The sequence below is a fragment of the Ylistrum balloti genome, unplaced genomic scaffold (genome assembly GCF_031769215.1).
Source record: "Ylistrum balloti isolate Yb309-2 unplaced genomic scaffold, AGI_CSIRO_Ybal_v1 Utg369992, whole genome shotgun sequence".
Lineage (NCBI taxonomy): Eukaryota > Metazoa > Mollusca > Bivalvia > Pectinida > Pectinidae > Ylistrum > Ylistrum balloti.
In genome coordinates, this window is record NW_026782074.1 from 162801 (window position 1) to 177907 (window position 15107).

The following is a 15107-nucleotide window of genomic DNA, read 5'->3' on the forward strand; positions in this document are numbered from 1 at the left end:
AAGAATGGAAATTTTTGTGTGAATATTTATTTTGTTTAGAGTTTTGAACCATTTTTATGCCTTTACTTTAGTGTAAGTAATACTGATACACGATTTTATTTCATATTTATTTTGATTTGTTCGGATGCTCTCGGACTTTCTTATATTCTGATACGAGAAATTTGCTGTGTTTAGACGCGTTTCACGTTCCTGCGAAACGTCAACCTGTCAACATGCCTCTGGGTATAGACAGAAGTCACTTTTATGCTGACAAAATCAAACATTATGAAAAGGACATGCGGGTATTGAACATTATTTATTTATTTCGTGTGATGTAGCATCAAACGATATCTGTAGCTACAGTATTTTATGTATGGTAGCTATACAGTTGCCCTGTTATACAATGTTTACATATTTCAGTTCACGTGTATATACATATATGTATGTACCTTTTGAGAAACGAATGTCCGGAATATATTAATGCACTGGAAAGAAAAAAATTACAATACGATACTTTCCATCAGATGATATGTGACATATAGCAATTGGAATATAACTGAATACCATATTTTTTTTATGTATTTTCATTTTTTGATGGCACGCAATGTTTGCAGTTTAACACATAAAGTATGTTATCATTAGCTATTCTAAATATCACTTTTGTTATTTCGTTCAGCTAGGAATGAATACCATTGTTTACATCCATCTCAGCTAGGCCTCAATGCATCAAGTGCAACTTTCCTTTAAGAACTTATTTGTGGGAAAAACTCAGTTTAAATGGTCATGATATATAACACAAATGTTTGTGAATAGAAATGAGTTTTATCCATACTCAAGGCTACATTGTGGCAAAACTTATGAAAACAACTTCTGTTTGGCCAAAATACATTGAATAATGATATGCTACATATATATTTGGCTTGTAGCAGGGTTCCTGTGATGAATCTCAACAAATTGTATGAAAAGAAATGACCTTCATCCAATTCATTGACCCTATTTTTTTACAAAGAGTATAATCATAGCATGCATGATGTTTTATTCTTTGTTGATATAATAGTTTATGAAACAATGTTTTTCTATAAGACTATAAAGAAATATGATTTCAGACTAAGGACGAGCGAATATCAACACTGGAAACTGAAAATGCCATGCTTTATCTCAAGTTGGCTCAACTTAGAGGAACACTTCAGAAGAGTAGGGAGGACATGTCTGGCCTACAGAACCAGTTTGACTCGGAACAAAAGTTCAGGAAAACCATCGCTCAATCTGCAGCAAAATTGAAACAAGACCTTTATGTAAGTCTTTATATGTGGGTTAAAAGTTATTAATTATGCTGTAATAAGGTAAGATACAAAAGTTATAATATCATTTACAAGAATTCAGAGTATTAAGGTATGAGTCATGTCCATGTATCCTCTTTGGATATTGATCAATTGTAATGAAGCATGTCAGGGTTAAGCAACATGTAAGCTATTGGGTTGAATTCTTACTGGCGAACAATTTCTTAGCAATATGGTAATAATGGGTATGCACGACCAGATTCATATTTGACCAAACACCCAGAAATTTCATTAGTGTTTTTGTTTATGCTGTATACACCTTAAATTTAAATTAATAAATGAAAATCTGCAGTACATTTTTTTGTGTGATGCATATGTCATTGATTATAATACAAGCTTTCATATTATTCTTGGGATCAGTGTACAATTTATAATTGAATACTAATTGATCTGCATGTAGGTTTTATTTTTGTTCCTGCTGATGCTGACCCTTTTTGAAATTTTACAGCGACTTCGAGAAGACTTGTCTGATGTCCACAAGATTGCCATAAAGATGCCTCAGGATTTTAGTTTGCAGATTGATCATGCTTCATCAGTGATCCATCGTCACCGTCACATGTTTCAGTCACAAACTTCTAGTCTCTCTGTCCTCCAGGATAAGATTGAACAGATGAGTACAGCACTCCAAGATATCACAGATCGACATGCAAAGGAGAAAAAACGTCGGCAGGAACTTCATAATACACTCATGGTGTGACATACTTTCAGTTTTTACTTTCTGTACAAGGTTACTACTGGTAATACAAATTAAAACAAACAGTGATGAATTCTATAATCCTGTTATAGATGAAAAACATGGCATAGTATTCACTCCTCAAGATGGATAAATAAATATGATATGTAAATATCGAAAGTGTAAATGTGAAATTCTTTTTATGATTTGTGTTTATGACCTATCACTTGTAGTATATATATTTTATGATTTGTGTTTATGACCTATCACTTGTAGTATATATATTTTATGATTTGTGTTTATGACCTATCATAGTATATATTTTATGATTTGTGTTTATGACCTATCACTTGTAGTATATATTTTATGATTTGTGTTTATATATAGTATATATTTTATGATTTGTGTTTATGACCTATCACTTGCAGTATATATTTTTTATGATTTGTGTTTATGACCTATCACTTGTAGTATATATTTTTTTATGATTTGTGTTTATGACCTATCACTTGTAGTATATATTTTTTTATGATTTGTGTTTATGACCTATCACTTGTAGTATATATATATATTGTGTTTATGACCTATCACTTGTGTATATATATTTTATGATTTGTGTTTATGACCTATCACTTGTAGTATATATATTTTATGATTTGTGTTTATGACCTATCACTTGTAGTATATATATTTTATGATTTGTGTTTATGACCTATCACTTGTAGTATATATATTTTATGATTTGTGTTTATGACCTATCACTTGTAGTATATATTTTATGATTTGTGTTTATGACCTATCACTTGTAGTATATATATTTTATGATTTATTTTTACTAACTGTTACTTGTATTGTATAATCTTATGTTTTTAATTTCCTTTCTTTATTATTTTTGATTGATGTAACTTGCTAACCATAAGGCTAAGTTCAGTGTGCTAAATTAATGTATAATATAATGGTGTTATTTCTCTGGTGATTTTATAGGAATTGAGGGGAAATATACGAGTTCACTGTCGACTACGACCATTGATGGAGTTTGATACTGGGTTAGAGGACCCATCAACACTTGGCAGGTAAGCTATCTTATTCTTTACTCTATCAAACTTCAGATATCATCATGTAACTCATTATGATGTAGTTGATTTGAAAACAGTGTTTGGATATTTAATATGATATTATTACATGGATGTATAACTCTACAAAGGTATGGATGGCAGTATAATGAATTTAATTACACTATTATTATATGGGTGTTTGGCCCTACAAGGAAATAGTATTATCATAAAATACAAGTTTCATTGGTGTACGACCCTCCACCTCTTGGTCATGGGTTCAAAGCTTATGTGGTGTAGTTGCTGTAAGTTAGTGGTTTTCCTCCGGGAACTCTAGTTTTCCTCCACCAACTGAACGTGGCATGTCCTTAAATGACCCATGCTGTTTATAGGATGTAAAGCAACAATAAAGGAAACAAGGATATGGCAGTATCATAAATTTAATTATCATAAAGTACAATTTCATTTCGTGGGTGCACACAACAAAATGTATGATCCTACAAAGGTATGGAAGTATGATAAATTACATTATATACATAGGTACATCTGATTTGATAACCTTAGGAAGGTAATAAATTAATTTAGAGATGACTTTCTTGTTTTAGAGTTGGAACAAAGTCAGAGGTGGTTGTGCATTATGTGGATGATGTAAGTATAGGTGCAGTACATAAAAGTATTTAGGAGTAAGAGAATTTCTGGTATTGTAGCCCCCTTTTTTTTTTTTTTAAATGTTCTCTAAACACACCAATCAACTTAATTCCTTCTTTATTTTTGCCAGAATTGTATCTTTATATTTCTGTTCCAAAGAAATGTATTTTCTGTAACTGTTGACCAGATTTGTGACTTTTTATATGTATGTATAGTATTAGCTGGTGTATAATTGAGCATGAGAATTTTCTTTTAATAGGAAAATGCATGTGTTCGGACAGCAAAACATAACAAGGTGTTTGAATTTGAAAGGTAATGCACTGTATGTAACATAAATTTGTAAACTTAAAATCAGAACCATTGAATGTTTTTTGAAATTATCATTCTGAATTCAACACAGATCTGTTTTTTTAATACTATTACATCATTGATATAACTGAAGATCTGATGACATAATGTACAGCATTATTCTGGAGGTATAAATTATGATATGCAAAGTGCTACTGTACTCGTCGGTCAATATTCTTTTCCTCTTTTCTTCAGAGTGTATGATCCTAATGAGAGTCAGGATAATGTGTTTTATGAGGTACAACCTATGTTGACATCACTATTGGATGGGTAAGTATGCACATGTTTGGAAATTATGAAGCTATTGGATTTTTATACTCAGATGTTTGTTACATTCTAAGTGCGATGTTATTGTGGGGATGAGGTAAAATCAAAAGAGTAAATGAAACAGGATCCGAAGATATACTTAATAGATATACAAGCTGTACCTTAAATACTGATTATATAGCATTTTCAAGATTTTTACTGAGCTTTGTACATAACAATGTTGTACATTTATATTTAATTTGAGAGCTACAACCTTTGTGATTTAATAGATGTGTTTATTTTGTTGTTCAGTGGAGTACAAAACTGACAAAAGTTTGTCCCCAACTCTGCAGGTACAATCTGCATCATAGCTTATGGCCAGACAAGGAGTGTTAATACTCATATTAAAGATTTACTCCAATTTCTTACAGGTACAATATATGTATTATGGCTTATGGCCAGACAGGAAGTGGTAAGACTCATACCATGCTGGGAAGTCACAAGAATGAGGATTACAATGCCTCTCTGGAGCCTCACCCTGATGAGGGTGTCATCCCTCGTGCAGCTAGAGAACTTTTCAGGTATGGAATGCATGGAAGTGGAGGGACTTTGAGCAAGTCTTGATGGAGCAATCTCTAGTAAGAAAGGGGTGGGAATGTAATCGAGGCATGGTACACATTTTCTTAAAAAAAGAATGCATACGTCATGTTTATTATCAAGTGTAGATAAATCTAAAATTCAGACATTTGTACAAATTCACTATTAACAGGTACAATATTAAGCAGTACTGGGATGCATGATAATTTTGCATAAATTTATCTTTAACTCAAAACAATAATTAACTTCTATTATAGTGTGTAATGATTATTTGTTGATGGGGAAGTTTAATTGCAAAAGCTAGCCACAAGTGACAGTTTAAATTTTGAAGTTTAAAGTTTGTTACGACCAGTTCTGAACATCTATTTTAGGGATTATCTTCAAAGTTTATGATCTTGACAAGTATGGGTCTTTAGTATGTGCATGCAGCATTTGAGTGCCATTTGATGTTCAAGATGGCTGCCAGTGTGGCAATTTAAACTTGTGACATTAAAAGCTTATCATAATCATTTTAAGCTGTCATTGCTTAAGAATATCTGATATTAAAAGATCAATTTTACATACAACCAAGAGAGATCGTTGTTGGTAGAAACCAAGATCTCTTCAGATATTCTGTTTTTGTATTTATGATTCTGCCTAGTTTGAAAGATCTTTATAGCAATCTGTACTTTATAACTTTTTTGTCTTTGCAATTGTAACAGATTGATCTCGGAGAAGCCAGAGAGACATCATACAATAGAAGTATCTGTAGTGGAGATATATAACAACGATATCCGTGACCTGCTTGGCAGTGATGCTAATATGAAACATGATATCAGTACAGGGGTAGACAACTCTATCAACCTACCAACCATCTCATTCAAGTAGGTCATTCATTATATTCCGTTACCTATGTGATGTATGTAGATTATTAGTACCTTAACTGTACTACTGGAGACTACTATCTACTATCTGTCAGCCTGTCACTTTAGTTTATCAGTACTATTAACTGTACTACTGGAGGGTATTGTAGGTTAATCTGTCTGACAGCCTGTTACTTTCAGTCATAGTATCCAGGATGGATTTTATGTGACATCACCTTTCACCCTACTATTGCCAAATTTTAAAATGATAACTCTTTGAAGTGCCCAATGCTTAACTTACAGGTGCTCTGGTGCATCATGTTAGGAGTAAGGAACCTTTTCCATTGTCCTTTATTTGTCATCTTACCAAGTATACCTTTTTTAAAATATTGTGAGTTTGTGATGGCGGTTAGAAATACTATGATCTCATGTGTTCTTTCATTAATGTAAACCTGACAAAAAGAGGAATGTTGTTCCTGGTTCCCACTGTGATATGGTTGTCTATTCACAGGGAAGTGGATAATGTGTATGATGTTATGTGTCTGGTTCAGCGGGGTTTGAAGGCTAGACGCGAGTCTTCCACACTTGTCCATGACCATTCCAGTCGGTCTCATCTAGTGGTCACTTTGACCGTCAACTCCCAGGCTCCTAGCTTCTTCTCTAAACCTTCCACACAGGATGGTAAGTATGACAGTAATGTAAAAAATATGTCTTATTTCTGAAAGTGAAATATAAAGAACAAATTTTTTTATTTACTATTGAAATCATTACCTGCCAATATCTTAACAGTACTTTTTTCACTACCCTAATATTTTATTCAGAAGATTTATAGAACTAGATATAAAACTAACTATAGTGAATTAAAACTGATACATGAGGTTGAGTTGGTTGTGATAACAGTACAAGATCTATGGAGTATTGATGAAATATACTTTCTAGTTACTCATTTTAATACCAAACATTTACTTGAATTGAAGTGGTCACTAATCATGCTTAATATACCTTATTATACCTGGATAAGATATAACAGGTTAAGCCTATACAAGTCTTGTTTTGATTAAGATCACTAAAGTTATACTTCAGTGGTAAATAATAATGGCCCCTCCTCCAAATGAAGGGGACACTGTATTAGCTGCACTGGTTATTCTCATTGTCATTTATCTTAAGCAAACTTGTACAGGTCATTATCTTTTGTATGGTTGTATATTTAGGACAAAAATATTTCTTTATTTGAACTTTAGTGCTAGACATCACATTTTACTTACAACCTTGTTATTGTGTATATGAATCACTGCACTTCAATATAGCAATAGTGATAAATTCATAGACTACTTTAGCATATCAATAGAGTGAATTTACATAATGATGTGATAAATTTTTACTTGCCCTCATATTGTTGTACACTGAGTTATGATAAGTAAATAGAGAAAATATGTCGCGCATTCGAGAAGTTCAATCGAGCACACATGGTAACAAGTTGAGTACTTGAGAAAATATCTCAAAATATCATGTCGAGCATGTGAGATATAGAAAATGATATTGTTCACATGTCCTAAATGTACCACTGTACGTTTGAAACATCAGTCAGTTTAAATATATCTATACAGAACTTGAAATATAAGTCATCACCCACAACTGATTTGCAATGCGATCAAATTCAATTTATCTAAAGGTAAAAAGTCAAACATGTGCAGTTTTTTCGAGGTCAGAGGTCATGGTCAGTGCACTGAAATAAGATTACGGTGTTGTTCAAGTGCAGTTTTTCCAAGGTCAGAGAGAATAGTCCAGGTCAAATTTCCTATCTAGTTTTTAGAGTTTAATTGAAGACCAAGTAATATAGAAAGCATATTAAGATTATGGATCTTATGTCAAAGCCTGGTTGTTTATCTCTTTAATAGTAAATCAGTTTTATAATGATAAGGAAAATAATATGTTCTTGGTAGATAAGAGGAGACATGTTTTGTTCACTTAATCAATTTTCTAGTTGATATATAAAGAATTTGTAAATACAATTAACATAAGCACGGAGAAAAAATAATTTCTCACTTAGTTACACTCACTTGTATTCCATATATAGAGCACACTCCTTAGTTACACTCACTTGTATTCCATATATAGAGCACACTCCTTAGTTACTCTCACTTGTATTCCATATATAGAGAACACTCCTTAGTTACACTCACTTGTATTCCTTATATAGAGCACACTCCTTAGTTACACTCACTTGCATTCCATATATAGAGCACACTCCTTAGTTATACTCACTTGCGTTCCTTATATAGAGCACACTCCTTAGTTACACTCACTTGTATTCCATATATAGAGCACACTCCTTAGTTACACTCACTTGTATTCCATATATAGAGCACACTCCTTAGTTACACTCACTTGTATTCCATATATAGAGCACACTCCTTAGTCATACTCACTTTTATTCCTTATATAGAGCACACTCCTTAGTTACACTCACTTGTATTCCATATATAGAGCACACTCCTTAGTTACACTCACTTGTATTCCTTATATAGAGCACACTCCTTAGTTACACTCACTTGCATTCCATATATAGAGCACACTCCTTAGTTACACTCACTTGTATTCCATATATAGAGCACACTCCTTAGTCACACTCACTTGTATTCCTTATATAGAGCACACTCCTTAGTTACACTCACTTGTATTCCATATATAGAGCACACTCCTTAGTTACACTCACTTGTATTCCATATATAGAGCACACTCCTTAGTTACACTCACTTGTATTCCTTATATAGAGCACACTCCTTAGATACACTCACTTGTATTCCATATATAGACCACACTCCTTAGTTACACTCACTTGCATTCCATATATAGAGCACACTCACATTGATGTAACTGGTAGCCATTATTTATTCTCCAGTATATCAGAGGGAAAAATATATATAAGAAAAATATATGTGAAGAATAGTATGATAAATCACTCAATGAAGTTTTTTTTATACCTGTATTTTACAATTTTGATTTATAAGTTTAAAACAAAGCAGAGTTGTTTTATCATGGGAGAAAGGAAACCAGTTTTTATTATATATAATACAAAGTTAAGTCATGAAATGAAAACCAGATGTGATCATACATTTATAAACTAGGTCACAATGTGGATTAACATGATTTGATCATACATTTATAAACTAGGTCACAATATGGATTAACATGATGTGATCATACATTTATAAACTAGGTCACAATGTGGATTAACATGATTTGATCATACATTTATAAACTAGGGCACAATATGGATTAACATGATGTGATCATACATTTATAAACTAGGTCACAATATGGATTAACATGATGTAATCATACACTTATAAACTACATGTAGGTCACGAAGTGGATTAACATGATGTGATCATATATTTATCAACTAGGTTACTATGTAGATTAACATGATGTGATCATACATTTATAAACTAGGTCACAATGCGGATTAACATGATGTGATCATACACTTATAAACTAGGTTATATGTGGATTAACATGATGTGATCATACACTTATAAACTAGGTTACTATGTGGATTAACATGATGTGATCATACACTTATAAACTAGGTTACTATGTGGATTATGGTAAGTACAGTTTGTTAGCAAGTCATCTATACATTTAGCTATTACAGCTAGAGTAGGAAAGATATATTTTACATGTAATGTTCATGTTAATTAGAATGCTAGTTGCCTGTGTACTTATTGACCTTATGAAGCTTGACACCTTGTAATGTTAACAGTAATGTCATGTCACACAAGTGTGGAAGGTACAAATTCTGTCATATCATTGAAGTAAAATGGACTTACAGGTCTAAGGATGATTTATAAGTATGGTCCTTTAGGAGATAACTTTATGCCAACCTTATATATTTAGAATTTGATCTGCAGTCCATTTCACTGGATTTGGTTTCTCAGTTTCTGAGTTTATACTTGAAATATCAGCTTATTTTGTAGAAGTGTTACATTGTTTTACAACATGTCCCGAGATTTTGAGAACATTCACCTGTATTTGCTATAACCTATATATCTCTATTGTGATATTTAATGGATCGGTACTTGAATCCCTGTCAGGTCCATTGAGGTTCTCTATTGTGATATTTAATGGATCGGTACTTGAATCCCTGTCAGGTCCATTGAGGTTCTCTTTTGGTTTTATGCTTGTGTTGATGATATAACTATTTGAATATCAAATTTAGAAAAGTTACGTAATTAACATTTTACATTAGAATAAACTAGTTTTTTTTTAACTTTCAAGTGGAAAAGAATTAAGTAAAATTGCTTAAGAACATGTAGGTACTAAACTTAGATAATGGTACAGTGTATGATATTATGGTAAATTACTAAATAAAGCTTCAACAGAATATTACTTATTCAATGAACGCACATTAGTGTAATTTTCAATATGAGAATTTATATTGTTTAATTTTTAAAGCCAATTGATAACTTACAGGATATTCAAAGGATGAAATGGGAATTCCCAATGTTTTTCGGATTTGTGAGTAACTTGATCCCAGGAGACCTACCCAGATATACTGTGTCACACACTTTCCTGACTACAGTGTATATTTCTATCTGTTTTCAAAGTGCGACTGTGACTACCTCTCTGCTGATGTCTGTTACCTTTATGTTACAATATTAATACAGTACATCCACTTATTATTGTATCACTGTGAAGTGTGGATCACTTTTTGAAACACTGGTTTTGATGTATGTTATATGTAATTAATTTCTCTCGCTTTGAGGTAACCTCTGTGTACAATCACTTCAGTAGGAATATCACTGAAAAGTTTCAGGTATTCATGTGTTCAGGTGTGAAACCCACACCTCTTTTGGTCTTGTTACATCTAGCATGTGCAACCTACAACTGGGTGAGTTGGATATTACCGTACCTGAATTACTTTTGAGCAGTGGATTTGCCACGTATCTTTAGAGTGCTGTAAGGAGTGACTTCAAGTTGATAAAAAAACTGCATTACACCACCTGTTTAAAGAAAAGGACCCAGACTACTTCTAAAATTTCTTTGTGCCCCTATCTGCTTGTGAAAACCAGACACTATAAAGAGCTCTGCCTCTGAAACATTCTGATGCATCTTTCAGCTAGTTTTAACATAAAAGCTATTGTACTTTACCTTCACAATACATCTATATCAATATATCTATATCACTATCCATTTTTGTAAATCAGAAGTACTTGACTCCAGAAAGTTATCAATGGGCCAGACCATGTTTTTTGGGTTTTTTTTTGATAAGCTTGAAGTTCACATGACATACATTTTGAAGTACTTAATAAGACAATAATGATAGAGATGCTTTTTGGAAACAGTTATGCAATTTATTCCATTTTGTTAAAAGAATAGCTGTTTACTGAATATTATTTTTATTGCTTATGGGATAGAAGGTGGATAGCACATGTTAGTTCTGTGGTTTGAATTCAACATAAAGCACTAATACACTTCATTAAATTTCAGCTTATCCTGTTGGCATTCATATGTTCATGAATGCCACCTAGATGCTATCCAATGCTTATATATTTTGTTTTATTTTAGCATTGGTATATTACTTTTAGTGTGATACACATGTTATTCTGTCTTGTCAACCACATGAGGGTATTCATGACAGCTTGTTGTTAAAATTGATACAAGGTTCTTGTTAGTAAATTAAAGAGCTAAAAAAATGTGTTTGCACAATGTGAAATTGAAAATTAGAGCTGAATAATGAAGTTTAAGAATTTGCTAAAATAAACAGAGGATATTTAATAGTTTCCCATTTAATATCATATATATTCACGAGTATTACAGATTATCTATGAAAAATTTTCTCATGTGCAAAGCAGGAGTGGAAGATATGGGTATATTCTGTCATATGAATGAAATATTATGATATTTAGCAGAAAACCATTCCATTTACTTTGTAATACATTTTAAAGGAAAACAAATGAAGAAAGCTGATTTAAACATAAAATTAAGCATTTCATGTTCAAAACAGTTTGGGAAATATGAGCATGTTCTTTGACATCAGTTAGTTTGACGTTACACTTGACAACAAGATGACGCAGTCTTTTATAGCCTGTTTTAGGCTGAATTCTACCTTTTTATGCTATTATCTGGTTAGAATCACTTACAAAATAATTTTTGTAAACAATATTAGTATTTTTATGCAAAAGGAACAGGACTTTCAATGCAGTGACTAGAAAGCACCACTGTTGTAGGTCAAAACTGTGAACGTAACACCATCACAGTAAAAGATTTCTTAAAAGTCACTGCAGTGATGATACCAGTTTATATCAAATTGATAAATTACTATATTTCAGTGGCAAAAATGAAATAAATTATGGCAGCAGTAATTACTGACTGCAAGGTTTCAGTACCTAATCTGGAATATATCATTTTAAAAAATACCATACAAACAGATGCATATATTATTATTCCTGTTTCCATTAAAAGGGGCAATGCAACAGACATCCAGTCGAGATGCTAGGGGGCGCTCCTTATCAGTTCCGATGTCAATGATAAGTGGCCCTGGTCCTGTTGCCGAACCTCCTTCCTCTGGTGACAGCCAGGCTGTTATCAGGACCAAGCTACAGTTGGTGGATCTTGCTGGCAGTGAATGTGTTGGTAAGAAGACAATGTTTTTGCTGTGGAAAAAATCCCTTAAGTATTGTTTGATTTATTTTCAGTGAGAATCATGTACAGAATATTCAGAATGCATGTGTAAATACAGACGGTGCAACTTTGGTTCTGTTTCACCTCTTTATCCAAAAGTTTACACCCTAATTATGGGAAAATGCATCTCAAAGTTATATTCATTTTTGATCGGTTTTAAGAACCAGCGTACAATTTTTGTGATAAAACTTTACTACTGGATTAGAAGATGATATTAAAATCATTATTTTTCATTTTATTCATCATATACTGTACAGTATATGATGAATAAAATGAAAAATAATGATGTATACATTGTCTAGCTTCAGTAATATGATATAAACTTACATTGTTATGAACCAAAAAAGTTAACAAGAAGAGCGTCACCTCCCGATGCCAGGTAGGCCAATAGTATATTCTACTTTTGTTTGCCTTTGGTTGCCTGTCGATGCTTTTCCTTTTTACTTTTACTTTAAGAGACCTCTATACACCACTAGGTATCATCCGTAAGCCTAGAAGATAAACTCAACTCGCATACGAATTTAGCAGGATGTTGGTTCATCAGAAATTTCTCCAACTTGTGCTTCTCTGATTGTTTATACTGTAATGAATTTGTTGGTCTTCTCTGCTATCTGCAGGGATGAGTGGTGTGACAGGAGCTGCTCTTAGGGAAGCCTCTCACATCAATAAGAGTTTGTCTGCCCTAGCTGATGTCCTTGGAGCTTTGTCAGAGCACAGAGCTCATGTTCCATACAGAAATAGTCGCCTTACTCATCTCCTACAGGACTCAATAGGTAGGTCACCTGTCCTACAAAAATCTGAAGCTTAGCCACAACTCTTACAAAACTCCCAAGTTTTGGCACAACTTCTACAAAAACTCCTAAGTTTAGCCACAACTCCTACAAAAGTCCTTAGTTTTGCCACAACTCATTTTACACCTCCTACAGGGCTCTATAGGTAAGTAAAATCTCCTACAGGACTTACTTGGTAAGCCACACCTCCTACAGGGCTCTATAGGTAAGTAAAATCTCCTACAGGGCTTACTTGGTAAGCCACACCTCCTACAGGGCTCTATAGGTAAGTAAAATCTCCTACAGGACTTACTTGGTAAGCCACACCTCCTACAGGGCTCTATAGGTAAGTAAAATCTCCTACAGGACTTACTTGGTAAACCACACCTCCTACAGGGCTCTGTAGGTAAGTAAAATCTCCTACAGGACTTACTTGGTAAGCTACACCTCCTACAGGGCTTACTTGGTAAGCCACACCTCCTACAGGGCTCTATAGGTAAGTAAAATCTCCTACAGGGCTTACTTGGTAAGCCACACCTCCTACAGGGCTCTATAGGTAAGTAAAATCTCCTACAGGACTTACTTGGTAAGCCACACCTCCTACAGGGCTCTATAGGTAAGTAAAATCTCATACAGGGATCTGTAAGTGAGCAAAACCTCCTGCAGGTAATTCACAGTATTAGTCATGGCTGTCACCTGTCCATTCTTTATACTGTTGCAGTCCAGAGTGGTAGGGGCTTTCATGCAATGTACTTCTGTTAAATTTATTCATGTACATAGCATTTACAATGTATATGCATTACAAAAAGCTAAAGGTAATTTTTTACATATTATGTTTGTTTGCCTTGTTCAGGTGGGGATGCCAAGTTATTGGTGCTGCTGTGTGTTTCGCCCTCCCAGCGATACATCACAGAGTCTCTTCAGTGTATGGGATTTGGTACACGTGCCAGACAGGTTGCACGAGGACCTACTAAACGCCGACTGCCTTCCTCCGCTGAGAAAGTCAGTGCTGAAAATGCACAACGACCAAGAACAGGAAAAACTTAGCTTGTTTCCTATCATATTTGAAAGTTTTTTGAACACTTTCACACTATCCTTGGGATGTTGTTTAAGCTAAGAGGAAAAGATCTCAGGATTTTATTCAAATTGTTGGTGAAAGCTGTTGTTTACAAGTTTTTAGAAAAGCCATTCACTTTAGAAAAAGACAGAATGCAGTCAGACAGCTTTTCTGACTTCAAAGATAATGTTAAGATAACTGCCATGCTGTTCGAGATTTAATTTTTGTTTTTGTTATTTGTGAGGAGTTATGATATTAATTTTGTGAAATTTAATTTCCAGATGAAAACAAAAATGTTTGGATTAATTTCACAATAGTCTTCAATGAAATACAAATGTGATTCACTTGAAATCTAATATTGATGATGGTACTAGATAATTGGTATTCTCTCAGACACTTTAGAAAACAGAATAATTTGGATGTTCTTGACAAAAAAACATGTTCTCTTTGTTTAATTATCTATTGTGTTCTTGCTCTTTCTACCAAAGCAGAAGTGTTCAGAGTCTATTTCCTAAATGAACCGTCCAAAATCATATTGACTGTGATATTCTTTTTGTTTCATGATTTTATATTCAATATATTTATTTATGAATCTGTGAATTAAATAGGTGAATGCTTTAAATGTATGGTTTGTGTTTTTTTTAATTCACTTTTTCTAAACTACCAACAAGTTTCATCACTATATACATGTATACCTTATTGCAAGAATGAGATCATTATTAAGTCTTATCAGTTATCTGAAAAATTACTTCGTCAATTCAAACTGAAATTTATGTGTTATAAGTGTTGAGAGATTTGCTTAAATGTGTACTTCTTTCATGTGTTTTGTGAAACCTACAATTGTTGAGAGTATCTCGTACATAATAAT

The 15107-nt window shown here is 33.2% G+C and overlaps 1 protein-coding gene across 1 annotated transcript; it reads left to right on the plus strand.

The window, feature by feature from the left end:
- The first annotated feature begins 196 nt into the window (after positions 1-196).
- LOC132547977 (kinesin-like protein KIF25) lies at positions 197-14831 on the plus strand. The gene is made up of 13 exons (XM_060211793.1): positions 197-281; positions 1086-1274; positions 1768-2010; positions 2977-3065; positions 3650-3692; positions 3952-4004; positions 4236-4310; positions 4718-4867; positions 5585-5746; positions 6237-6406; positions 12194-12364; positions 13030-13185; positions 14036-14831. Exons 1-13 carry the CDS (start codon positions 213-215, stop codon positions 14227-14229), a joined length of 1764 nt encoding a protein of 587 aa, XP_060067776.1. The 5' UTR covers positions 197-212; the 3' UTR covers positions 14230-14831.
- Positions 14832-15107: the final 276 nt, after the last annotated feature.